We start from the raw sequence: 24,990 nt of genomic DNA on the forward strand, positions 1-24,990 counted from the left end.
CAGCAGTCAGAATAAACAGGAGCCACAACACAAGAGCTGGTGCCATTTTTTACGTTATACTCTTGGTAGGTATAGGAAGAAATATGATTCTCCCCCTTGTTTTAATTAAAAAATATCACCCCAAATAATCACTACAAGTGAACTCGAGGTAATAGTCTTTCTTCCTATAGAGTTGTCTTTAAACTTAATGCCTGAATTAGCAAATTTAAACAAAGAAGGAAAGTACCTTTTACAAGAGCCATCAGTTCAATGGTTATTATTTAGTGGTGAAAGTCTGGGGCATGATTACCAAGTGGTTAGCTATTCCAATTACAAAAGAAACAGCATAGATAAGGTGTATATTTCTTCAATCAGATTTTCACCATATTGCTTTCTGAGTGATCAGGAATTCTCAGAAATTTCTCAGAAAGCAAGAAAAGCAGAAGCACAGATGAATTCATCGTCAGTTCAGCATGCTGTCAAAACCATTAGTGTTCTTTTCATATGACTAAATGTCCCTTTGTTTTATTAAATAATAATGAATATTATTTAATAAGAGTTGTTAGCATTTATATTGTACTTCTTTTCTTCATACACTCTGTTCTTTATTATATCTGATTCATAGGTGTTCTTATACATAATTTTGGAATTATTTCCTCCCCATGATAGTTTGAGGTGGCAAAGTTGACATCTTTTTTTTTTTTTTTTCTGTTATTTTTTTTTGCGGTACGCGGGCCTCTCACTGCTGTGGCCTCTCCCGTTGTGGAGCACAGGCTCCGGACGCGCAGGCTCAGCGGCCATGACTCACGGGCCCAGCCGCTCTGCGGCATGTGGGATCATCCCGGACCGGGCCACGAACCCATGTCCCCTGCATCGGCAGGCGGACTCTCAACCACTGCGCCACCAGGGAAGCCCTGACATCTTATTTTCAATGCATCTGTACAAGATTTGAAAAATTCCTAATAAGACTAAAAAAAAAAGACTCATGACCTAAATGGAAATAAATACCTGTTACTGAGTCCAAGCTTGTACTGCTCACCGCACGACAGGCCAGTAAGTCGAGAGACGAGTTGATGGGGCAAAGAATAGCAACTTTATGCCGAAAGCCAGCAGGCCAAGAAGATGGCGAACCCGTATCACAAAGGACCATCCTGCCTGAGTTAGAATTCAGGCTTCTTTTGTACTAAAAGGGGAGGGAGCAGAGTCAAGCATTTCCTGGTTCCCATCAGCCTCTGGGAGGATGTGATAATTTCTTTCCTCCTGCAGTCATTCACAGGTGGGCCTGGTCAGGATGATTCCTGCGAAGCATTTTAGCTTAATGCTCATTACCTGGGAGGCAGGGTTCCCAGAGATGGGCCATTATGTATAATTTAAGCTTATAGGCAACATTCCTTTAGTGATTAACCTGTAATAGAATACGAAGGTTCTTCCCTATTACATACTTAAAAATTAAATACAGTGTTTAAAGATTATTTTGTTAACTAATAGCACCCCAAATAATCATAGGAAGATTAAAATTATGATATCTAATCTCTTATCTGCTTTGAATTATTTACATTTTTCCAGGTTTATTGAGGTATAATTGGCAAATAAACTAATATATATTTCAGGTGTACAACATGATGATTTGATATACATATGTTGTGAAATGATCACCACAGTCGTTAACATATTCATCAACTTATATAGTTACCCTTTTTTGTGGTGAGAACACGAGATTTACTCTCTTAGCAAATTTCAAGTATACAATACAGTATTAGCTGCCGTCACCATGCTGTACCTTAGATTTCCAGAACCTACAGCTGAAAGTTTTGACCAACATCTCCTTACTATTATTTACATTTTAATAAGTGGTGTTTATCTCAAAAAGAATGTAATGTTATTCTCCTAAATGTATCTTTCTTGATATTCATATCAACTGTCAATTTATTTCCCTAAGTGTTTTCAAGTTCATATTTTTTACATACAATTAACAACTTTCACAAACATAACTGATTCAGTATTTTACTCTTACAATGATAACTGTTTATTAAATTAAATGATAGATTTTTCAAACCTATCACATATGGTGATTTTAACTTTGAGTTACATTATAGACTTCGTTTACATATTTGAAAGTGAATATTCACATTTAACAAAAAGTCTGAGTGACCTACTTCACTGAATTACTGTAGCTGTTCAAACATCATTTACTGAGAATCTATCTTTCCCCCACTGATCTGAACTGTCACTTTGTCACAAACTTAGTTCCCATATGTGTTTGTGCCTGTTTCTGAATTTTCTTTTCTGATCCATTGAGCTGGTCATTAGGCATAAACACCACAGTTTTAATTATTGGAGCTTTAATACTGGTGGTGGTTCATTTATTTATTTTTACAAAGTTCCTACCATTATTACTTATTTTTTCAAATGAACTTTAAAATCACCTCGTCTAAAAAAGATTAGAGTTTTTCATGGGGATTGTATTACAATTTTTAATGATCTGGTGGGAAATTGGCATCTTCCTGACATTTACTCTGCATATCCAAGAAGCAAATGAACTGCTTAGTTTGGGTTGTCTTGTTTTTTTGATTACACCGTAGCTAGAAGAGGCTAGAAAATGTGCTTCTCAAATCTAAAAACCTACCGTACGCTGAAGTTCTTAGCTTTTGCACTATAAAAGCATCCATTTTATTCACACTCAAATATAAGATAAGAGTGATCCCTCCGTCCCTCCCCACCCAATCCCCAATAGTGGGAGAGTTTATTCATCTTTGGAATCACTCAGTTCACTGAGGATCTTCACAGAAAACAGTACTGCCTGTGCTGCTCGCTAACTATCATGGTTCTCTGTGAAAGGAAGCCCCTCTCCCACGGAATTCTGATTATTTTGCAAATAATGATGAATAACAGAAGTTCTATGAGAATATTTGGTCCTGGCCTAAGGCTGTAAATGCCCTCTTACCAAGGCTATTGGTGGTCTTTAAGTCTTCTCCTAGTACCCCCCACCATCCTGTAATGCTCTTTCTCCTCACCTGACTTTGCTTTCTGTAATCTTAGGCGTGAGGCTACCTTCAGTTCAGTGAATATTTCCCAAGTGCCCACCGTGTGCCGAGAACTGAACAGAACATTGGCTATCTCAATGACTTAGGAAAAATCAAAACTTTCACCTGGGGCTTCCCTGGTGGCGCAGTGGTTGTGGGTTCGCCTGCCGATGTGGGGGACACGGGTTCGTGCCCCGGTCCGGGGAGATCCCACATGCCGCGGAGCGGCTGGGCCCGTGAGTCATGGCCGCTGAGCCTGCGCGTCTGGAGCCTGTGCTCCGCGACGGGAAAATACTTTCACCTGGTTTGGGAGAATATTTTCTTCCACCCCAAAAGTTGGTAATCTTGAATAGGATCTTGCCTCTTCTATCTGTGGGAAGTATGACCAAGAATTTATATTTGGCAGAATGTCCTTCTTGCTGACAGTCACATACCCACAAACAACATGCTGTCCAAAGTCTGAAAGAAGGAGATTGATATTTGGGGGCTTAATAGCATCGTGGTTTCAAGAGGCTACAGGAGGGGTCACCAGCCCTGCATTAGAGATGATCGACCCCACCAGAGCCTGCAAATCATTCATTGCAGCAGACTATCTTCCCAGTTGTGTTTTGGGGCTGGTTATTCCCTGACAGGGTTTCATCTGACAGCACCCAAACACAAAACACAGAAAGAAAATGCAAGTGTTCCCCTGAGGGGGTGACCCTATCAGGCCCAGTGGGAAGGTGACAGCTGCCCTTCAGAAAGGTCTTGAAGAGATATGATCTAACGGGGAGAGCAAACTGGGTGCAGAGCATGCACAGGTATGGTCCAGACAGCACTCAGTCCCCATAATTTGACCCTCCCTACATCCTGGTTCCCTACATCCTGGTTCCCTACATCCTGGTGGGCAGCATTGAGCCTAAGTTTACAGCACACAGAACACTAAATAAAGACTAGTGGGTTGGCTTGTTCAAGTCCATGGATGGCCTTTTGCAGAGGAAGGATTTAAACTTCTAGATTTATGTTGTTTAGTGTTTTAAATAACTCTCCATACACCAACCCCACCTGGTAGCATCAGCTGTCAGGAATTTTCATAGTCATATAGCAAAAACACACTATATTAAAAAGCAAAAATAGACAGTTTGTTGAGTTCACAGATATACTTGGGAAAAATGAGTAAATGACTTTTGCTTACCATTTTCACTCTGTTTTCTAATTCCCAGTGGTCCTGGGATCCCATGTTCTGTCTAAAGTTTAGAGCAGATGTCTATGGGAGGAGTAGAAATGCCCCTGTGGGAAAAAACACAACTAGGCATTGTAATTTAAAATTTGCTCTAGTTCGGGCTTCCCTGGTGGCGCAGTGGTTGAGAGTCCGCCTGCCGATGCAGGGGACACAGGTTCGTGCCCCGGTCCGGGAAGATCCCACATGCCACAGAGCGGCTAGGCTCGTGAGTCATGGCCGCTGAGCCTGCGCTTCCGGAGCCTGTGCTCCGCAACGGGAGAGGCCACAACAGTGAAAGGCCCGCGTACCGCAAAAAAAAAAAAAAAAAATTTGCTCTAGTTTAACATTCTTAAAATATTGAAAAGTGGAGTGAGCGCTGGTTCCATTCATCAGGTGAGCTGCGGATAACCTGTGGGGGAAGGGAGGCTTGCTGAGCCGTGCCTGCCTGGTTTGATCATCCCCATCACGACTGCCCTGCCGAGGTCTACCAAATTCCACACTCCCCTCCTCCTCAAAGCTGCTGAGGGCTGGCTGTGACCTGGCCACCACCATTGCTGAGGCGATGAAATGACAGGGCTTTGGCTCTGTCAGCCACGTGGGGAACAGACACAAACGCATGCATGACCAAGCCCTGTTCCATTTGGCCCAGAAGCTGTAAACATACTTTCTTGTAGAACCACAAAGCTGTAGCAAGTCCTGGATCCTCCATTTCCTTCTTGCCCTTCCTGGAGCCACTCCTGGTTTTCCTAGTTTGGTACTTGTGGCTCCAGTGTCTAAGAAGCTGACACTCAAGAGGGAGTTATGACTCCCTTTTTATTTGTAAGTACCTCCCAGCTAGATATTTTCTGTAGCTCAGTCCTTTTCTTCCCCTTGGTAGAGAAGCAGCAGGGGCTTAAGTTTTCTGAGAATGAGAAGACAAATTCAAGCTCTTGCCCTTCAACATTTACCTGTGATTGACTCAATCATAGTTGCCAAGCACCATCGGGTCATGCTCTGCCAGGGCTGGCTTTGCTCTGTAACGATCACCTTAGACTCCAAAGTTGTCTGGTTATCCCTCAAAACAGGACACTTTTTTCCCCTGTCAGATGGTTTCTAATGGCTGATGGAAGAAATTTTCTCATATTGAGGGATGCGGAAGTCATTCCAGCTTGTACGCGATCTGGCTTGAACTTTATGCCAACTAGGACAGTCTGTCTGTGGCCCATCACACATACATTGTACATCTGCCCTAACCATTAAAGAAGAGGGTGCACTGTGCAGAAGTAAAGAATGTCCGTTGTGAAGATAAAGATAAATGCCTCCCTTCCTGGGACATCAATGCTAGCACTCCTTTGATGATAAGGCTCCCTTCCCAGGCGCCAAGGCCATACTGACTCACTGTGTATTTGCTAATCTGTCTTTTTTGGAAAACTTGAAGGAATGTACCCCTGTCATGTTTGTTGTTCTTCGTTCTGATAAGATATAAAACTGTGCTGAAAACCATGCTTTCTGGAGGAATTCCTCAGAGCTACTGAGAGGCTGTCTCCAGGGCTATATCTCAGTTTGGCTTGAGTAAAACTCCCCTCTATTTTTAGATTGGTTATCGATGATTATTTGCGTTGACAGTGCATTGAGGTGGGGTTGACTATGTGACCTCTGACTGTCTTCTAGCCCTAGGACTCTGTGATCCTGACAGCTGGGATCGAGTCTTAGAGTCTATCTTCTTTCTTCTTGTGTCTCTTTAATTCACCACATTATGTATCTTCACCTCCTCAAGGCCTTTAACCTAGCACATCCTCTGCATGTCTGTACCTGTCTCTGCTTGAATTTCAGTCTCTCTTCGTTGTCTACAAATTGCCTTGATCAATGGTTTCTTGTCTCAGTGACCTGAGACCCATCTGCAATGGATTGAATGCTGTGTCTCCCCAAGATTTATGTACTGACATCCTACCCCACACGTGATGGTATTAGAAGGTGGGGTCTTTGGGGGGGCAGTGATTAGGTCATGAGGGTGGAGCCCTCATGAATAGGATAGCGCCCTTATAAAAGAGGCCCCAGAGAGCTCTCTCGTCCCTTCCACCATATGAGGACACAGTGAGAAGATGGCCATCTATGAACTGGGAAGTTGGCCCTCACCAGACGTCATATTTGAAAATACCTAGATCTTGACTTCCCAGCCTCCAGAACTTTGAGAAATAAATGTTTGTTGTTTGAGGCACCTATCTATGGTCATTTGTCAGCCTGAGCTGACTTAGCAACTTCGCTCTTTCTAACATGAGGACAATGTCTGGCAGGAAAGAAGTGCTGAGGCTGGTATCAACTTCCTAAAGTAATGGTGCCACATCTGGCAGCCGCTGAACACTGCCCCTTCCTGTCTTTGACCATGAGGATAATGAGCTCCATCTTCTACCCTTTGAGTCTCCAGTCTCTGTTTTAGTCCAGGGCAAGTGAAGACCTGGAGGGTTTAGTATTTTACCTGTGAAATATGTGTTAATTTTCCACCCTGGCGTATAAACCTCTTGAGGGCAGGGGTGGTACTTTTCAGTTATATTTCTCCAGCTCCTAGCACAATGTTTGTTACCTAGTGTTGCATCCCCAGCAAATGTTAGTTGAATGAACAGTTTTGCCTATGTTAGTCCTTCTCTCTCATGGCTGTTTTCTACAGTTTGTGCCCTTTGGCCTTCCTGCCTAGCTCAGCTTGGGAGCACTTTGGTTCACCCTTAGAATTGGGTCACACGGCTCAAAGCTGTGGACACGGCTGCAGAGGGAACCACTTGGGTCACCAAGGGAATGATGGTTTCTGGCCCCTGAACTTCATTTATAACTTTCTGCAACACATCAGTTCCTGAAAGTTATAAACGAGTCAGGTTTCTGACAACCAGGTTGTTTTGTCTTTACTGAAATGTTCTGACATCATTTGATTGGACTTAGATAACCAATAGGCTCCTTACACTTTGGCTTTGAGTTTCATTGCCTAGAAGCTTCTAAAAAAAGGTGGCGTAAAATACCAAAATGAAATGATTGGAATAGCTGTATAGTCTAAATCCCTCATTTTACAGATGGGGAAACTGAGGGACTAAGTGACCATCTAAGGCCATGTGGTTATTAGTGCAAAACTGAGACCAGAGCCTAGATCCTGAGCCCTTGGCTACTGCCTTCTCTACTGGAGAAAGCTAGCAAGTGAACTGGAGAAGCACAGTATTAAAAGAACCTACTGTGACAACAAAAACATAGCATGGCGGGGCGGTGAGGGTAAAAAAGTAGCTTTAGAATGTGTTTGAACTTAAGTTGTTACCAAATTTAAAAAAGTAAAACTTGCAGTTATAAGATAAAAAGTCCTGGAGATGTAATGTACAGCATGGTGACTATAGTTAACAATACTGTATTTAAAAATATATATATTGTATATGGGATAGTTGCTAAGAGAATAGATCTTAAAAGTCTCATCAAAAAACAACTGCAAATGTGTACCTATATGTGCTAATGGCCTTTCAACTTATTGTGGTGATCCTCTTGCATTATATACAGATATTAAATTATGTTGCACACCTAAAATTAATACAATGTCATATGTCAATTGTATCTCAAATAAATAAATCAGTCCACTGCTGAACCAATGCCACTGAATCATACACCTCGAAATGGTTAAAATTGTAACTTTTTATGTTACAGATATTTTACCACAACAAAAAAACATTCAAAAAATAATTATCTGATAGGAACCTATGCTGGCTGACACTGTTTCTCCCTCTAGCCTTCTGCCTGCTGGCCTTGTGGGGAGAAGACTGCTCCCTACTTGCAGCACAGAAGCCTCTTTGTCTGTGGAGGGTCCCCAGGCAGAAGCTGTGACCCAGCCCCAGGGCCGGGAGGATCCAAATGCGGCAGCATCTTAGGAGACTCAGCCTCTCTTCAGTTAGGCTTCTGAGCACGGGCCTCAGCAGGCTTCCCCCCAAGGGCTCTGCTCACAGCTGGGTGTGTACCTGCACGTGACTGCCGGGAAGGTACTCGCTTATTCTCAGGCACAGTCTGGTATAATTTAACAGACGAAAAAACTTTTCAAAATGTAGAGTTACAAAGTCAAAATAATATAACCAGGCATACACTGAAAAGCTTTGTTTCTACCTTCATCTTATTGATTCCCCACTCCCTCCCAATAGGAAGCCATTTGTATTTGTTTTTTATGTATCCTTCCGATGTCCAACCTTTTATATTACCACTTTTTGACCTCATTGGAAATTCTCAATTCTTAAATTTTCTTTTTTGGGTTCCTGCTCATTTGTTGTCACCAGCTCAGGGCTCCTCCTCAGATGGGGGTACCGGGGCCACATATGGTGGGAAGGAGGCAAGAGGAGGGTGAGGGTCTGGTGAGACCCTCGGTGTCTATGCAGGGGCCTGGGCTTTGGGGTCTTCTGACCATGCTGGATTCCTTTGGTTGGGCCCTATATGTTTGGAGAAAGAATTCAGAGGATGTTGTGAGGAGGGTCAGGCCTCTGCTATAATTTCAGGATGTTTGATTAGACCCGGAACACAGATCTTCTCAGGGAATGATCTTTTGATAGAAACAAGGATGGAATTCCCAATGGGTAGAGAGAAAACCTCTGGCCCAAGGGAAAACGCAGCCCAGGAGGATATGCAGATGTTGGGATGGGTTGGCGTGGATGTGGGATCTGGCCTGTACCTGCAGGCAGGCCAGCACAGGAGCCCTGTGTGCCTCCAAGGCCTCAGGCGCCCATGGCCGGCGCTGGATGAGCTGTGTCATCTTCTGTTGAGACTTGGAGGGGAAGGTGATCTCAGATGCCCAATGCGACCCAGCCACCCGGCTTCTGGATGTTCACCCCTATGAAGACTGGAACTGTCCTGCCCACTGGGTGGGGCAGGCCTGGGAGCCAGTGAGCTCAGGGAGAAGGCTGCCTCATCTACCTGCCAACTCCTGGCTGTGGCTGTGGTTCCTTGCTGGGGGTAGTGGTGGTGATGGTAGTGTGTGTGTAGGAAGGAGGTGGGGGGGATGACAGGATGGAGAAGAAGTTGGGAGCCAAGTACTTCCCTGGAGGCCTGGGCAGATTGTCCCCAAGAGACCAGCCACCCTTGGAAAAGGACATCCTGGGGAAGCAGGCTCGCCTGGGACTGTGGGGGGCAGTTTGCTTGAGAAAGGGGGACTTCCGCCTTGATTAGGGCAGGGTGAATGTTCGTCTCCTAAGCTTCAGGAAGAGTTCACGGCTGCCCAACAAATGAGTTAAAAGGCAGAAAATATTATCCTTAAGAATATTCATGATAAGTCTGTTATTCCTGAATGTATTTGAATTTTTTTGTTGGACAGTGCTTTCACAGATTGGGAGAACGTTGAGATTTTTCAGAGCCTGTGTGTGATTGCTTTTGATGATCTTGCCTTTTAGAGATTAGAAGGGGGAGGTGCCATCCTCCACCCTCCTCCCACCCTCACCCAGGACCCTGCCCTGCTCAGGAGTCTTGCCTGAGGAAGAGTTCGAGAGAACCCCCCCTGGGGGTTGAGTCCTGGCCTCCTCAGCTACACTGTTATTGTGGGTAACAGTGGGTTGTCTGGAGATGGCCTCTCCCTTTGGTTGGGCCCTATGTTCAAGAAGAGTTCAGAAGACTTTGTGAGTTTAACCTTGAGCTGTGTAGTTAGATCCAGAACAAAACTCAGGATCAAAGTGTCAACATTATACTTACAGGTTCTCTTTCCTCCCATCTAAAAAGTACCCTGTAAACCCCTTAAGCAAAGGGGAAAGGGGGAAAGGCAGAGGCAGTATGATCTGGCCCGATGAAGCCCTTTCCCGCCCACAGCAAGACACAGACAAGGGATGTGAAGGCAGACAGGGCAGGAGGTCGGTGGGCGATGCTTGGTGGCTGTCTGGTTCCGGCTGGCCGTCCCTCTCTAAGGGCGCCTGTGGAGGGGGCCACGGGAATGGTTGCATCCTCTTCACAGAACTAGCAGAATTAGGCCCCAGAGTCTTACTTCCCAGATCTCAGTTTCCTAGCACCAGCTGCCTTAGCCCATCTTGAAGTGGAAACAAGTCTGTGGATACATTTCCCCAAATAACTTAGAATTATATAGAAAACTTGCCTAAAGTCACACTTTAAGTATTGTGACAAAAACAGACGAATAGCAACACAGAAGGGTTGCAGAGTCACCTTGGCCTTTCGTAAACTGAATAGAGAAAGAGGACTTTGATTTTATTTCTTAGGAAGTTTACACCCGCAGATAGGAGGGATGGAAGTGATGATACAGTGGTTAGCCAGGGAAATGGAGTCCCCTGTGGCCTGTGGGTTAGAGTGTAGCGCTCAGCCGTCATGTCTCTTTGTTCTCTATGGATCCAGGCGGGGGGTGGTGGGTGGGATTCAGGGCCGAGTGAAGGTGGGTCCCATAGCGCGAGCACTGGGAGAGGCAGGTCCAGTTCTCCTCTGGTTTCCTAACTCTGTAAAGATGCAGATGGTGTCCTACAGAAGCACATTCCCATTCCTCCCAGCCAGACACTGGGACTCCCTCCCTCCTGCTCTTTCTCCCGCTCTCACCTCCCCACTAACAACTGGGAGCAGAGCAGCCAGAATGTCTAGCAAGTTCTGAGTGAGGCTCAGCAGGGCCACGGATGGACAATCTGGGGAGTCCAGGCTCAAGAGGAGGAGTTGGATGTCCTCTGGACCCCTTCTGACCTGACTTTCAAACCCAAGCCTTGAACTTGGAAACCAGTGCAATATGCACAGCGCCAAGCTGAGAGCTGAGCTGTTGTACGTATGAATATTCTCTCCCTCGTTCGTACAATTTACTGGGGCAAATGTGAGGCCAAAATTCAGTCCTAGGTTGATAGGACCCTTGGTCTCTCAGAGTCACAAGCAGTTATGAGGGAGTTTCCAAATGAAGGGAGAGGCAGTAATGGGCAGAGAGGTGGTCCTGGCAGGGAGAAGTGGCGAGGGAGGAGAGGTTCTGGAAGGCTTGGGGGAGAGATGAAAAAGAGCCCCCAGGAGGCTTCCACCCTGATGCCTGAGCAATCCCAGCTGCCTCCACAGCTCAGACTTGAGTCCCCACCAAATCCTACTAACGACAATGGCTACCGTGTGCGCCAGGCTCACGTAATTTTCACAGCAATGGAATAAGGTAGGCATCGTGAGCCCAATTGTACAGATGAGGCAACTGAGACACAGAGAGGTCCAAAAAGTTTCCTAAAGTCACATGGTAAGTGGTGGAACCAGAGTTCAAAGTGAAGTCTAACACAAAAATCCACCCTCTGACCACCAGGACTAGATTGCTGGGATGTTAGGTCACAGGGAAAGAGGAGGCTTTGTGACCCAGCAGCTCTTCCCTCCCTGATTCCTGTGGTGCTCAGCACAACCAGCTGTGGCTGGGAGACGAGGGGCTGGACGGTGCTGTGTGCTGGGCACCCTGAGACACCCAGAGGCCTCCTCCGACTTTAGAGAGGGGACCTTGACCCGAATTACAGGTAGGACCCCAGGGGCCTGGACAGTGAGGGTGGAGTGGAGGCAGGTTGCTCCCCAGGGCTCCGCATCATTGACTGAGCTCCTTCCGCCTCAGGGACAGCCGTGGCTACCCTTCAATCCCCTTTCCCAACAAATGACACATCCTTCCTGGATGAGAGCTCCGACTGAGGCAAGGAAAGGGATGGGGGTGTCAGGTAGAGGACACGGTGTCGGGGTGGACATGGCAGAGGGAAGCAGGAAGGGAGAGGAAGCTGGTAGATCTCAGTGTTGAAAAAGGACATTCTGGGCGATGAGAAGGGTCTTTCACTCTTAAATCCATGCCCAGCTGCCCCTTCCCCAGGTAAAGAATGGAGGACCCTGTGGGATTTCTATGTCCAATTCCTCCTTTATTTTGACATTCACTTAGCTGTGACTCCAAGTTATCAAAGATGCAGGGCAAGAAATCTGTAGCAGGAGCAGTGAAGTGGGGGTGGAGTGAAAAGGCGGAGAGAGCAGGGTGTCCCCTGCCTCTCCTCTTCCTGTTTAGGGTGCAGTTTGAAAAGTGTCCACATAGTGTCCCAGAGCACAGACTCGGCAGCTAAAAAGTACAGTGTGGTTGAGTGGGGTGAGCTTCCTCTTCCTCAGGCAAGGCCCTTGTGGCTGCAGGGAGGCGGGCAGGCAACCTTGAGCCTGTGCCCTGAGCAGCGTGCGGCTGTGTGGCGAGGGCCGCGGCCACCATCTCTCCAATGCCCCAAACTCAGATTTTGATATGTGGGTTGATTTAGGCTGGGAAAGCTCTAGGAGGAGACGGGATTGCATGAGATGCTTTTCACTCAGGGACCCCAACAGATCAGGGCCAAGAAGCAGGTGAGAGTTGACTGGGTCTTGATTTCTCCCAAGGCGGGTGGTACTGGAACTTCTGGGTGAGGAGGGGCAGCCCCTGCTGTGGTTGTGTGACCGTGGAATCCCAGGGCGGCAAGCAAGGCACTGGGGCTGGTCGTCAGGAAGCGGCGAGGATGCCCAGGCCCAGCAGCTAGCGTCAAGGGGGCGTGCTTAGCCCAGTAAGGGCTGGCAATGGGATGGGCATGAAAAGCTGTCGTCCTCAGCTGGTCCCTCCCGCCTCTGAAACAGAGCTCATTACCCCACCTAGAGCTGTCTCCTGGTAGCAGAGAAATGTTATCATTTGAGGTCACTCAGTAGGACAGTCAAACATGTCTGCTTTCCACTGACGATTCAAATGGTTTTGCCTGCGAACCCTGTGTTTTACTGTGGTCTTTCATGCATTAACACACATCCCTGCACACAGGATCAGGCAGTTGGCAAGTGCATCCAGCGCCTGCCAGGACTGCGGCAAGAAAGAGTGGTCTGGCTGGCAGAACTTTTCAGGGAGTGCTGGCTTCATGGAGCATTAAAGGGTCCTCAGAGTCCACCTGCGCAAGTCTCATTTCCCTGGAGTAAATGGAATCTCAGAGGAGACAAGAGACTGGTCCTAGAGCTCCTCTGATTCTCAACCCTGTGATCCTCGATTACAGGTTGAGATGCAAGGTGACAAGTGCCCAGAGTGATGCAAAAGGTGCGGCGAATTCTCTTCCCCTTCCCCAGCTTCACCCTCCCTGTCGCAAATGCAAAAATCAAGATTTCAGCAGAGGGGCCAGCTCCCTCCCTGCCCCACGCTCTGCAGCATCCTAATGCCCTTAGGAGGTGGGGGGACAGCCACCCCTCACTGCAGAGGCAACTGGGAAACTCATCAGATGCATTCACTCAAGCCACGTAAGGCCACAGCTGAGTTACAACTGGGAGTTGGACTGGGGCTAGAGTGACACAGCAATAAACAGGCCCCTGTCCTGTGACTGGGGGGTGGGTCAGCGGAGGGAGGGCAGCCAGCATGGAACCTGATTGCTAAGTCAAATCCCTCCCATCCTCAGAGCGAGGGCTGCCATCCGTGGTGAAACGAAGGGGTCCTGCTCTGTGGCCTCGTGGCTGGATGCCTAGGGAGAACACCAGGTCTCTGGAGGGGCTTCCGTGGCTTCCACGCGGCAGCATTATCCCAGGGGAGACTCCACAGGCTCTTCCTGTACCAGCCAGCTGGCTGCCGTGGGGATTGGCCGCCACCTTGATCACCTTTCGCTCCTGCTGTCTGGAGTCGGATTTTTGTTTCTAGTTGGTACATCAGAGACCCTTCCGCCCTGCAGCTCCTACAGGTGGCAAAGTCCTGGTGTGCACTGTTGGTGACAGGCCCATGTGCACACACCTGGGAATGCACACGTCCTCGCAGGGCTGCATCCACGCACAGTGCTCAGCATGGCGGACCGGGGCCCCAAGACCATCAGCAGGCTTTCCTTTGCTAAGCTACTCAAACTCTAGTAACAAAACTTGCAAAAGGTTCTCCAGCCAGGGCAGCTGGTTCCCAAGGCAGAGAAAGAGGATTTGTGGGGGACAAGGCTAGACATCCATTTTGGGTGCATTCCTCACAAATAACCTTATGCCACAGCCTTTAAAGTCCAGTCGACGTGTTCTGTGAAGACAGAGGCAGATGCAGATGTGACGTGTTCAGGAAGCAATATCCGTGTTGGCACAGCTACAGGGAATGCAGTCTCTAGAACAGGCGAAGTGCAAAACTAGATTGTGAACTAGCTCTTGGATTCATTTCAGCAAGCAGGTCCTGAAGAGTCCCTTTAACCCCTTCCTCTCCCTTCTTGAGTTCTGCCAATGCCTCAGCTCTGGCCTCTCCCTTTGCCCTACACACCCCCCTTTCTCCTTCCATCCCCCAAGGACTCCGGAGACCCCCAGAGCCTTTGCTCAGCTTTCCCCTGGTCCGGCAAAGCCAGGGGACTGAGGGAAGTGAGAGGGTGGTGGCAGTGCTGGCACTGGCCACAGGACAGTCCCAACAGAGAAACTGTCTAAGCTGCCAACACGACCTGTCAGGCCGCCACCTGTGGACCGCGGGGCCAGGCCCTGCCCTGGTTCTTAATGCCGTCAATAGCCTGAATCCGGGTGAGCCCTCCACTGTGGGAAAAGGAAAGCCAGGAAAACTGAGACCGTCCTTGTGGGCCGTGCTGGGGGGTGTCGTCCGCTGTCCCCATTGCTCCTGCTGGGGCAGCAGCGCTGATGCATGGCAGGGGTGGAAGGGGTTACACGTCTGTACTAATAGCCCTTGGATTGGTGAAGGCCTCACGGCCAGAGCCTGGCCACGTCACCGGGTAACTCTGGGGCGCTGCCAGTTGGAGGGATGGGGGTCCCCCCTCCTTGTAGTATGTGGGAGCAAAGGAGAGCCTCTCGCCTCCGCCCCCGTTGGGCAGCATGTCAGCCGTCCGTATGTAAAAGGGAGAGCTGTATAGGGAGCAGGCAGTGCAGTGGCTGGCCGCCACCCCGCACGGCTGGCCGCAGGGCTCTCTGGTGGGAGGCGCCAGGCCGCCTCGGCCGTCCAGGGCCTGGGAGCTGCAGGCATTGCAGGTGGGGCCTCTGCGGTGCGCGGGCAGGTCATGATCCTCCTCCTCCTCCTCGCGTGCATCCTCGGCTCTGCTCCTCTTGCAGCAGTAATACTGAGGGGAGAGTGGGGAGGGCTGCCTGAGGGCTGAATGCCCCTCTCTGGCTGGGCACAGGTGCCCACGGCCCTGCTCCGCTGAGGACCCCACGCCAGGCGCTTGGTTGGCCCCGGAGAGAAAACTCAACACCAGAGGCCCACGGTCCACAGCGATGTCCTCCCAGCCCTGCAAGACCAGTTCCTTCCCTCTTCCTCCCCCTACTTCCTAGTGCATTGACTTCAGGTGGAGGCTGAGAGAGCGGGGAGGCAGAGAGGGAGGGACATACAGATCCTACTAAGCACAGGCTGGGGTGCGGAGAGCTGCTTTCAGAGTCTCCCCACATGGTGCCCTTCCCAGCACTCCAGAAATCTCAGACGCGCGGGAGACACAACACAGTGACCCGGTATTTTCCCAGCTCACTCTCTTGGGTGCCCGAAGTGTGCAGGGCGTGAGGGGAACATAGCTCCCTTCTGACAGCCCCCCAACTCCCAGCCCCCTTGACTTACGCCTCCCACATTCCACGGCTTTGGGCCTTGTCCCACCCGCAGTGGGCCTCCAGGTTCTGCCCCCATGTTGGGGACGTGGTTTGCTGGTGGCCTCTGGCCACAGGCCCAGGGGACTGACCTGGAGCCTACAGTAGCACAGGACGGCAATGATGCAGAGGAGAATGACCGTAGCTAGGATTCCGCCAGTGATCACAACCGTTCCCGCTGTCATCCGCCCGACGCCCCATCAAACTCTGCAAAGATGTGTGCGGAGAGGTGAGGGGCAGCTGCCCTCCTGGGCATGGGGCCGGGAGCCCTCCTGGAACTTTCTCAGCTGAAGGCATGGGGGACCCGAGAGCAGGGAGGGCCCTGGGCACTGGAACACCAGGGGCTTCCTGAAGACAGAGTGTAGCTGTGGCCTGGGCCAGCCTAACCTGGGGGGCTTATAGCTGCGGAAGGGAAGAGAGGCGGCACAGAGCTAACTGAAGGTGTGATTCTGCTCCCTGTTTCCATCCAGTTTCAAAGGTTCTTGCTGTCTTTCTGCTTTAATTCTCTTCTCCCTCTCCTCTCCCCTCTCCCCTCTGTTCACATCAGGCTTAACCCTCACCCCTTCCCCTACCCCACGGGGCCAAGACACAGAGAATAAAAACTTCTGTTCACTGAGGCCTTAGTCTGTGTGAGGCACTGTGTTAATAAGTACTCCCCTGGTTATCTCAGTTAACCCTCAAAATAACCTTTTGAAAAAAAAATAACCTTTTGAGATAGTTCTTGATTATCCTTATTTCACTCACGATGAACTGGGGCTTTGACTGATGTGGCTGGGAGTCCACCCAGCCTGGTTCACCCCGGTGGCCATGCTCTTAACCACTGCCCTCTGGGGCACAAGAGCTGACGGTCCCTGAGCCCTTGACCCAGGTGGAGGGGACAGGGTCTGAATCTCAGAAGTTCCACCCTGGCTCTAACTCATTTGAGGGGCGTATCTCCTCTCTTTCCAATTCTTGGGGAAAACAAGGGCAAAGCGAGCTCAGAGGGAGACGGCAGGCACATTCTGGCCCCTGGAAGGTTGGGGCGAGGCTGGCCAGACGGGTCCTGCTAATGGGGGCTAACAGGTGGAGGCGCGCTCCGGACATGAGGCTGTCTGAGGGCCGAATCCCCTTTCAGGCCACTGAACGGGGATTCCCGACCCCCAAGGCACACGGGGACCAAGGTGGGCTGTGTCAACGGAGCAGGAACGTGTGAGGAGACTTGGCATCTTGAGGACAGAATGACCGTAAGCACTTACGTTCATAAAGGGAACGGTGACCTGCAAGACAATGAAAGGGACGGAGATGTTGTTAGAAGAGTGTTAGCCTGAAAAAGGCCCCAAGGGTTAGATTAATCCCTGAGCTCCACCTCACCTCACCCTGCTCTCTCACCATGGGCTCTATCATCAACAGGCCTAGAGGTCCCAAATCTGCAGCTCCAGCTGTGTCTCCAACTGCTTAGTGGACAGACTTGTCCCTCAGATGCCCACACTGGCACCTCGAACCCAATCATGACAGGCTGTCATCGCCCTCTCTCCAAGTGGGCTCCCCGTCTCCAACCCCTCTGTTAGTGGTTCCACCAGGGCTGCCACAAAGGGTTTTGCAGGCTGTTGGTTACTCGAAGGGTAAGTGAGGGCTGGAACGCCAGCTGCTCAGGAAGCCGGGCGCCCTGCTGTGCTCACCTGGGGAAGGGGCACCTGTCTTCACCCAGACACCATCTGCTCCTCACCATTGTGCTCCTGGAGCCCTGTGTGCACCTGGCTCCGCTTCTAAATCACTCAAAGTGCTCACAGGGCGGTCTGTGGACCACAGCCTGGCAGCACCTGCATCTCAGGCCCCACCACAGGCCTAATGAGTCAGAACCTGCGTTTTAACAAGGTCCCGGGTGATTATTTGCATATTAGAGTTTGACAAAGCTGTGGCGTGTTCCCCTAGATGCCCAGACTTTCAAATCCTCAAATTCTTCTTTGGTTTCTTCCAGTCTTCTGTTCTTCACACCAATTATGACTCTGCACCGCATACCTGCACTGGTGCAAAGGTTTCCTAACAGATCTCGCTGGTTTTGTCTCTGAGTACCCTTCACATCACCCACAGTTAGCCCTTCGTCATGCCCCTGCACCCCTCTTCCTCTGGAGACTTTGTGGCACCACACTGCCTGCAGGACACATTTATCTGGGCGCAGACTTTTAGACTGAGCTTCAGAGGCTTTGCCCTCTCCCACTTCCCTGCATGCTCACCACCAATTATCTTTTCTTCCTCACCGCCCACTGTCCCCCCTGCATGAATCCTCTGCCCATCAGGTAGTCTCAGTTCTTAAGAAGTTTATAGCCAAGTGATGAAAAGACACTTAATATACCTTATGAACCAGAGATGCACAGACCAGGGGCTGTGGGCACACAGAGGAGGGGGCAGCTAACCACTTGGGGAAAAGTTCCATGGAACATGTTATATTTGAGCTGACTCCTAAAGGCTGAATGGGGGCTTGTCCAGTAGACCAGGTGGAGAGGACGGAATGCACGGTCCAGGAGAGTGAAAGAACACAGAGGCTCTGGGAACTGTAAGGAATGTGGGAAGGCTGGGGGTAGGAATGAAGCTGGAGAGGCTGTAAGGCAGGCAAGGAATTAGGATTTAACTCTCTTTAAGACAGTGGGGGTTCCTGAAGGGTTTCGGTAGGGGAGAGCATGCTCTCACTGTCTCCATCTATTTAAATTCTGCCCATCCTTCAAGGCTCTGAGAAGCCTTCCCTGACTGCCTCATGGTGATGCACTCTCTCCGGCTGGAATTCTTCTGTAACGCCTTTCCAGGTGCCACTTTTCAAATCCTGTCTTGGTATGATGCTTGTCAACTTTCATGTGGGAACATCTTGACTCCTGTGCTAAATTATGAGTCCTCTGGGATCAGGAGTTGCATCTTATACTGTAGCCTATCCTCCTGCAGCATAGCGGGTACTTAAAAGTTTGGTAATCATCTCACCATACAGCGTTTCTTTCACAGGCCTGGCAGTAATGACTAGGATCTGCCACCAGAGGGCAGCAAGTTGTATCTCTCCGCTCACATCTGATATGCAGACCAGAGCATCCTTGTTCAAGACCAATTTGACTTTGCCCAAATGCACGGTGAGCCATGCTTCAGGGTTCACTGGGGTATTTGCTGGGGGCGGGCAGGTGAACCTCAGCCTTGGGAGGACTTACACACCATCACAGCCACACCACTCCACCCTCCCCTGCTTCCCCCTGCATGCTCACCCCTGAGGGCTGCTCAGGAGACAGAGAGGCCTATGACCTGAAGTTGGAGGAGGCAGCAGTGGTCCACTCTACTGAAAGTCTTGGCCTAGTCCCCTGGGATGTGTCCAGGCTGTTTTAGAGAACGGGGAATTATGAAGCCATACAAGAACAGTGCCCTCCCTCCTTTGCCTTCCATGCCTGGCCTCCCTCTTTCAGTACCATGAAGACTGCACAGCAGAAGTGGTCTGGAAATGGGGAGCACTGAAGTGCAGGCAGAGCCACAGGGCTGAAGGCCCATTCAGGGCCCAACTGTGCCGCTTAGCGGACATCCCATCTTGGAAACTGACCTTCTTTCTCACGGTAAAAGAGAGATTACCAAAAAAACTCAGGAAAAAGATTCATGTATGTGAGGGCCCCTTGTAGCCTCTAAGATATCCTTCAAACATGGCTATTTGTGGGGAGAAGGAAGGCCCAGACATTCTGTGATCGCTTAAGTCTGGCCTGACAGTCATAAAAAATCAAGAAGGCACATGTGAAGTGCATGTGGTCAACTAGCCAGGTCCCAGCCAGCTTCCCAGAGGGCCCAGTCCTGTTGGTGCAACTTAGCATTTAAATTCCCACACCCAGTGGCTCTCTATGGTTTCAGGGGTGCTTATTTTCTCTTTGCAACTAGATGCAGATGATCACAATAACTCCCTGAATCTAAACAGCATTCACTGTACAGTTTACAACGTGTTTCCATTTCTGTCCCCATTTATGATGGGCAGGTTCTAAGATGGCCCCAAATGAGCCTCTCCCCTGGCAGTCATGCCTTGTGTACTCCCCTCCCCTTGAGGACGGGTGCCACCTGTGACCTGCCTCTAACTAACAGAATACAGCAAAGGGGACGGGATGTCACTCTGTGAGTAGATTCTCAAAGATTCTGACTTCCCTCTTGTGAGCCAGCTCTCGCCCTGGCTGGTTTTGATGCAGCAAGTTGGATTCTCTCGCCCTGGCTGGTTTTGATGCAGCAAGTTGGATTCTGGTGAGGCCCATGTTGTAGCAAGGAACTGAGGATGGCCTCTGGCCCTCAGTCCAATGGACAGCAGGGTGTTAAAGCTATCAATCCAATGGCCCAAAAGGAACCGAACGACCACTTAAGTGAGAGTGGAAGTGAATCCCTCCCCAGTTGAGCTTTCAGATTAAACTGTAATCCCAGTGGACACCTTGAATGCAACCTCATGACCAACCCTGAAACGGTGAACCAGCTGGCGATGCTTGGATTCCTAACTCACAGAAACTGTGAGATAATCGACGTGTGTTCTTGCAAGCTGCTAAATTGTGGTAGTTTGTTATACAGCGAAAGGTAACTAACACACCTCCTTTGAACCATACAAAAACGCCACTCACAGGAGGGAAAGCCAGACCTTTATACGATTTGCCTAAAGTCATACAATAGCAAGTGTCTGAGTCAGGACCCAAGGGCCAGTGCTGTGGAGTTTCTGTCACACCAGTTGCCTGATTAATTTCCTGAGGCCTTGAGAACAAGGTCCCTACGTTCCCTCACAGGGCCTAGGAGCTCTGGACAGAATGGATCCAGTAGCGACTAACTCAGGGGCTGAAGACAGCCAACAAGGACAAACCTGTTGCCAACTGCAGACCCCCGGGGCCCGCCCTCTGTGACCAGGACTTTCAGGAGCTCCCTCTCCACCAACACCTCTCTCTACCCAGCATCCGGGCACCTTCTCCTGTGCCTCACACTTACGTGAAACAGCTGGAGCAGCGACGGCCCAGTCACGCAGGCTGTGCCTGAGCAGACAGCAGCTGGGGGCACGTCATGGCCAAGGGTGTCAGTCCCTGACAGAGAAGAGAGGGGAAGGTCAGTGAGAGCTGGAAAGGGAGGCTGAGAGGACAGACGGGCACACGCTGGCACCTGGTTGTGACCCCAAGACTCTGGAGTGGACATCCCCAAGGGGGTTTGTTTCCTGACCTCCACGGCTGCCTTGGTCTGAGGTCCCTGAGCCTAAGAACCTGAGGTCAGGCCTCTAAGGCCACATCGTATCCCGTCCTTGTTTCCCTCCCTCAGTGTCGCTGTCCGGAACGCTTGCCCAATGCACCATCAAGACAAGAGCCTCTCCCTGCTCTGGGAAGCAAGGCTCAATGGCGGAAGGGGGTCCAGCTGCCTCTTTCATACTCCACTGGAGAATGCTGACCTGTTCCCTGGCGGACGTGTCCTTGTTGGCTGCATGGCCGATCCCCCTCTCTCTGGCCCCACACACCTCTTTCCCATCTCCTTCCCCATTCTTTCCTGGGCCTGTCCGTATTCCCAGTGCCCAGAGCTGATCACTCCTTTCTCTTACTCCAATATCCCGACTTCCTCAGGCCAACCCACCAACCAGACAGTTGGATGGGTAAGTTCACGCCGATGTGCTGATGGAGGAGGGGGAGGTGAGACCCTATTGAGGAACCCAGTGTAGTCTAATTACTGAGGGGGTCCCTTCAAGCCAAAATTCTTTACCCACTCAACATGGAGCGTCTAGGCCTTACACTGAGAAAGGGGTGAGGGTGGGGTGGAGGAGGGAAGGACACCCCCTGGTGGTGACGCCGGGCCCCTGCTCACTGTCCTGAGAAGGACGTGCCCCACTGGGTGTATTTGTACTGGGGAGGGAACTCAACCATTAACGGGATGCACTGAGCCACCTTCCACAAGGACAGGGCCAACCACTTCCAGGTTCTCTGCCTCAGCCAGAAGCTGGAGGTCAAAGGACAGACATTTTCATGCCTCAAGGACTGGCACCACAACTACTGAACCTGTGCTCTACAGCCCGCGAGCCACAACTACTGAGCCCGTGAGCCATAACTACTGAGCCCATGAGCCACAACTACTGAAGCCTGTGTGCCTAGAGCCCGTGCTCTGCAACAAAGAAGCCACCGCAATGAGAAGCCCACACACTGCAACGAAGAGTAGTCCCTGCTCGCCGCAACTAGAGAAAGCCCACATGCAGCAACGAAGACCCAATGCAGCCAAAAATAAATAAATTTTTTAAAAAGCAATGCGGCTGGCACAAGTTTTAATCTAGGGGCAGGGGCAGATTTCTCTCACTAAATACATTTTAAAGTAAAGGGATACTTCGATCATACATCATGATCAAGTGGGATTTATTCCAGGGATGCAAGGATTCTTCAATATATGTAAATCAATCAATGTGATACACCACATTAACAAATTGAAGAATAAAAACCATATGATCATCTCAATAGATTCAGAAAAAGCTTTCGACAAAATTCAACACCCATTTATGATAAAAACTCTCCAGAAAGTGGGCATAGAGGGAACATATCTCAACATAATAAAGGCCATATATGACAAACCCACAGCAAACATCATTCTCAATGGTGAAAAACTGAAAGCATTTCCTCTAAGATCAGGAACAAGACAAGGATGTCCACCCTCGCCACTTTTATTCAACATAGTTTTGGAAGCCCTAGCCATGGCAATCAGAGAAGAAAAAGAAATAAAAGGAATCCTAACTGGAAAAGAAGAAGTAAAACTGTCACTGACTGCAAATGACATGATACTATACATAGAAAATTCTAAAAATGCTAGCAGAAAACTACTAGAGCTCATCAATAAATTCGGTAAAGTTGCAGGATACAAAATTAATACACAGAAATCTCTCGCATTCCTATACACTAACAACAAAAGATCAGAAAGAGAAATTAAGGAAACAATCCCATTTACCATTGCCTCAAAAAGAATAAAGTACCTAGGAATAAACCTACCTAAGGAGACAAAAGACCTGTACTTAGAAAACTGTAGGATACTGATGAAAGAAATAAAAGATGACAAAAACACATGGAGAGATATACCATGTCCTTGATTGGAAGAACCAATATTGTGAAAATGACTATACTACCCAAGCAATCTACAGATTGAATGCAATCCCTATCAAATTACCAATAGCATTTTTCACAGAATTAGAACAAAAAATTTTACAATTTGTATGGAAACATGAAAGACCCCAAACAGCCAAAGCAATCTTGAGGAAGAAAAATGGAGCTGGAGGAATCAGGCGCCCTGACTTCAGACTATACTACAAAGCTACAGTAATCAAAACAGTATGGTACTTGCACAAAAACAGAAATATAGATCAATGGAACAGGATAGAAAGTCCAGAGATAAACCCATGCACCTATGGTCATCTAATCTATGACAAAGGAGTCAAGACTATACAGTGGAGAAAAAACAGTCTCTTCAATAAGTGGTGCTGGGAAAACTGGACAGCTACATGTAAAAGAATGAAATTAAAACACTCCCTAACACCATACACAAAAATAAACTCAAAACGGATTAAAGATCTAAATGTAAGGCTGGCTACTATAAAACTCTTAGAGGAAAACATAGGCAGAACACTCTTTGACATAAAGTGCAGAAAGATCTTTTTTGATCCACCTCCTACAGTAATGAAAATAAAAACAAAAATAAACAAATGGGACCTAAGTAAAAGCTTTTGCACAGCAAAGCAAAACATAAACAAAATGAAAAGACAACCCACAGAATGGGAGAAAATATTTGCAAATGAATTGACCAACAAGGGATTAATCTCCAAAATATACAAACAGCTCATGCAGCTCAATATATATTAAAAAAAACCCAATAAAAAAATGGGTGGAAGATCTAAATAGACATTTCTCCAAAGAAGACATACAGATGGCCAAAAAGCACATGATAAGATGCTCAACATCACTAATTATTAGAGAAATGCAAATCAAAACTACAATGAGATATCACCTCACACCGGTCAGAATAGCCATCATCAAAAAATTTACAAACAATAAATGCTGGAGATGGTGCTGAGAAAAGGAAACCCTCCTACACTGTTGGTAGAATGTAAATTGGTACAGCCACTATGGAGAACAGTATGGAGGTTCCTTAAAACATTAAAAACAGAACTACCATATGACCCAGCAATCCCACTCCTGGGCATATACCTGGAGAAAACCATAATTCAAAAAGATACATGCACCCCAATATTCACTGCAGCACTATTTACAATAGCCAGGTCATGGAAGCAACCTAAATGTCCATCAACACAGGAATGGATAAAGAAGATGTGGTACATACATACAATGGAATATTACTCAGCCATAAAAAAGAACAAAATAATGCCATTTGCAGCAACATGGATGAACATAGAGATTGTCATATTGAGTGAAGTCAGTCAGACATAGAAAGACAAATATCATATGATATCACTTATATGTGGAATCTTAAAAAAAATGGTACAAATGAACTTATTTATAAAACAGAAGTAGAGTCACAAATGTAGAAAACAAACTTATGGTCACCAGGGGATGGGGGAGAGGATAAATTGGGAGATTTGGGATTGACATATACACATTACTATATATAAAATAGGTAACTAATAAGGACCTACTGTATAGCACAGGGAACTTTCCTCCATACTCTGTAATGACCTATATGGGAAAAGAATCTAAAAAAGAGTGGACAGGACTTCCCTGGTGGCACAGTGGTTAAGAATCCGCCTGCCAATGCAGGGGACACAGGTTTGAGCCCCGGTCCGGGAAGATCCCACATGCCGTGGAGCAACTGCGCCCGTGTGCCACAACTACTGAAGCCCACATGCCTAGAGCCCATGCTCTACAACAAGAGAAGCCACCGCAATGAGAAGCCCGCGCACCGCAATGTAGAGTAGCCCCCGCTCGCCGCAACTAGAGAAAGCCCGCACCCAGCAACAAAACCCAACGCAGCCAAAATAAATAAATTTATTTTTTAAAAAAAAGAGTGGATATGTGTGTATGTATAACTTTGGTGTACAGCAGAAGCTAACACAACATTGTAAATCAACTATATGTCAATAAAAAATTTTAAAAAATAAAGTGATAGACCTTCAGTGAAATTCTGATCAATAAAAGTGAGGGAAAACACAACTACAGACTAGGAGAAATGAAAATGGATATTACCACATATGCTGCAAACATAAGGAAACTAAAGGGTATTAAAAACAACCTTATGCCAATAATCTAAAAATACAGATGAAATGAATGCATTTATGGAATAATGTAACCTACTAACACCTCCTCAAGAAGTAAATTACTTGAAACATAATGTGAAGAATCA

At 48.3% G+C, this 24,990-nt stretch overlaps 1 protein-coding gene across 2 annotated transcripts; it reads right to left on the reverse strand.

Moving 5' to 3' along the window:
- Positions 1–11,862: 11,862 nt before the first annotated feature.
- LOC111165705 (protein FAM163A) lies at positions 11,863–20,792 on the reverse strand. Of its 2 annotated transcripts, XM_022556591.3 has the most exons (4): positions 20,614–20,792; positions 16,905–16,925; positions 15,762–15,876; positions 11,863–15,155 (listed from the first exon to the last, which is right to left on the reverse strand). In XM_022556591.3, the coding sequence occupies exons 3-4, from the start codon at positions 15,852–15,854 to the stop codon at positions 14,745–14,747; spliced, it is 504 nt and encodes a 167-aa protein (XP_022412299.1). In that variant the 5' UTR covers positions 15,855–15,876; positions 16,905–16,925; positions 20,614–20,792; the 3' UTR covers positions 11,863–14,744. The 2 variants fall into 2 exon arrangements, with proteins under 2 accessions (XP_022412299.1, XP_089766729.1); XM_089910603.1 differs by having other exon boundaries at positions 15,762–16,925.
- Between the last annotated feature and the right edge of the window lie 4,198 nt (positions 20,793–24,990).

This window comes from Delphinapterus leucas, chromosome 1 (assembly GCF_059928025.1).
Source record: "Delphinapterus leucas isolate spDelLeu-1000000601 "Yukka" chromosome 1, BTC_Dleu_Yukka2, whole genome shotgun sequence".
NCBI lineage: Eukaryota > Metazoa > Chordata > Mammalia > Artiodactyla > Monodontidae > Delphinapterus > Delphinapterus leucas.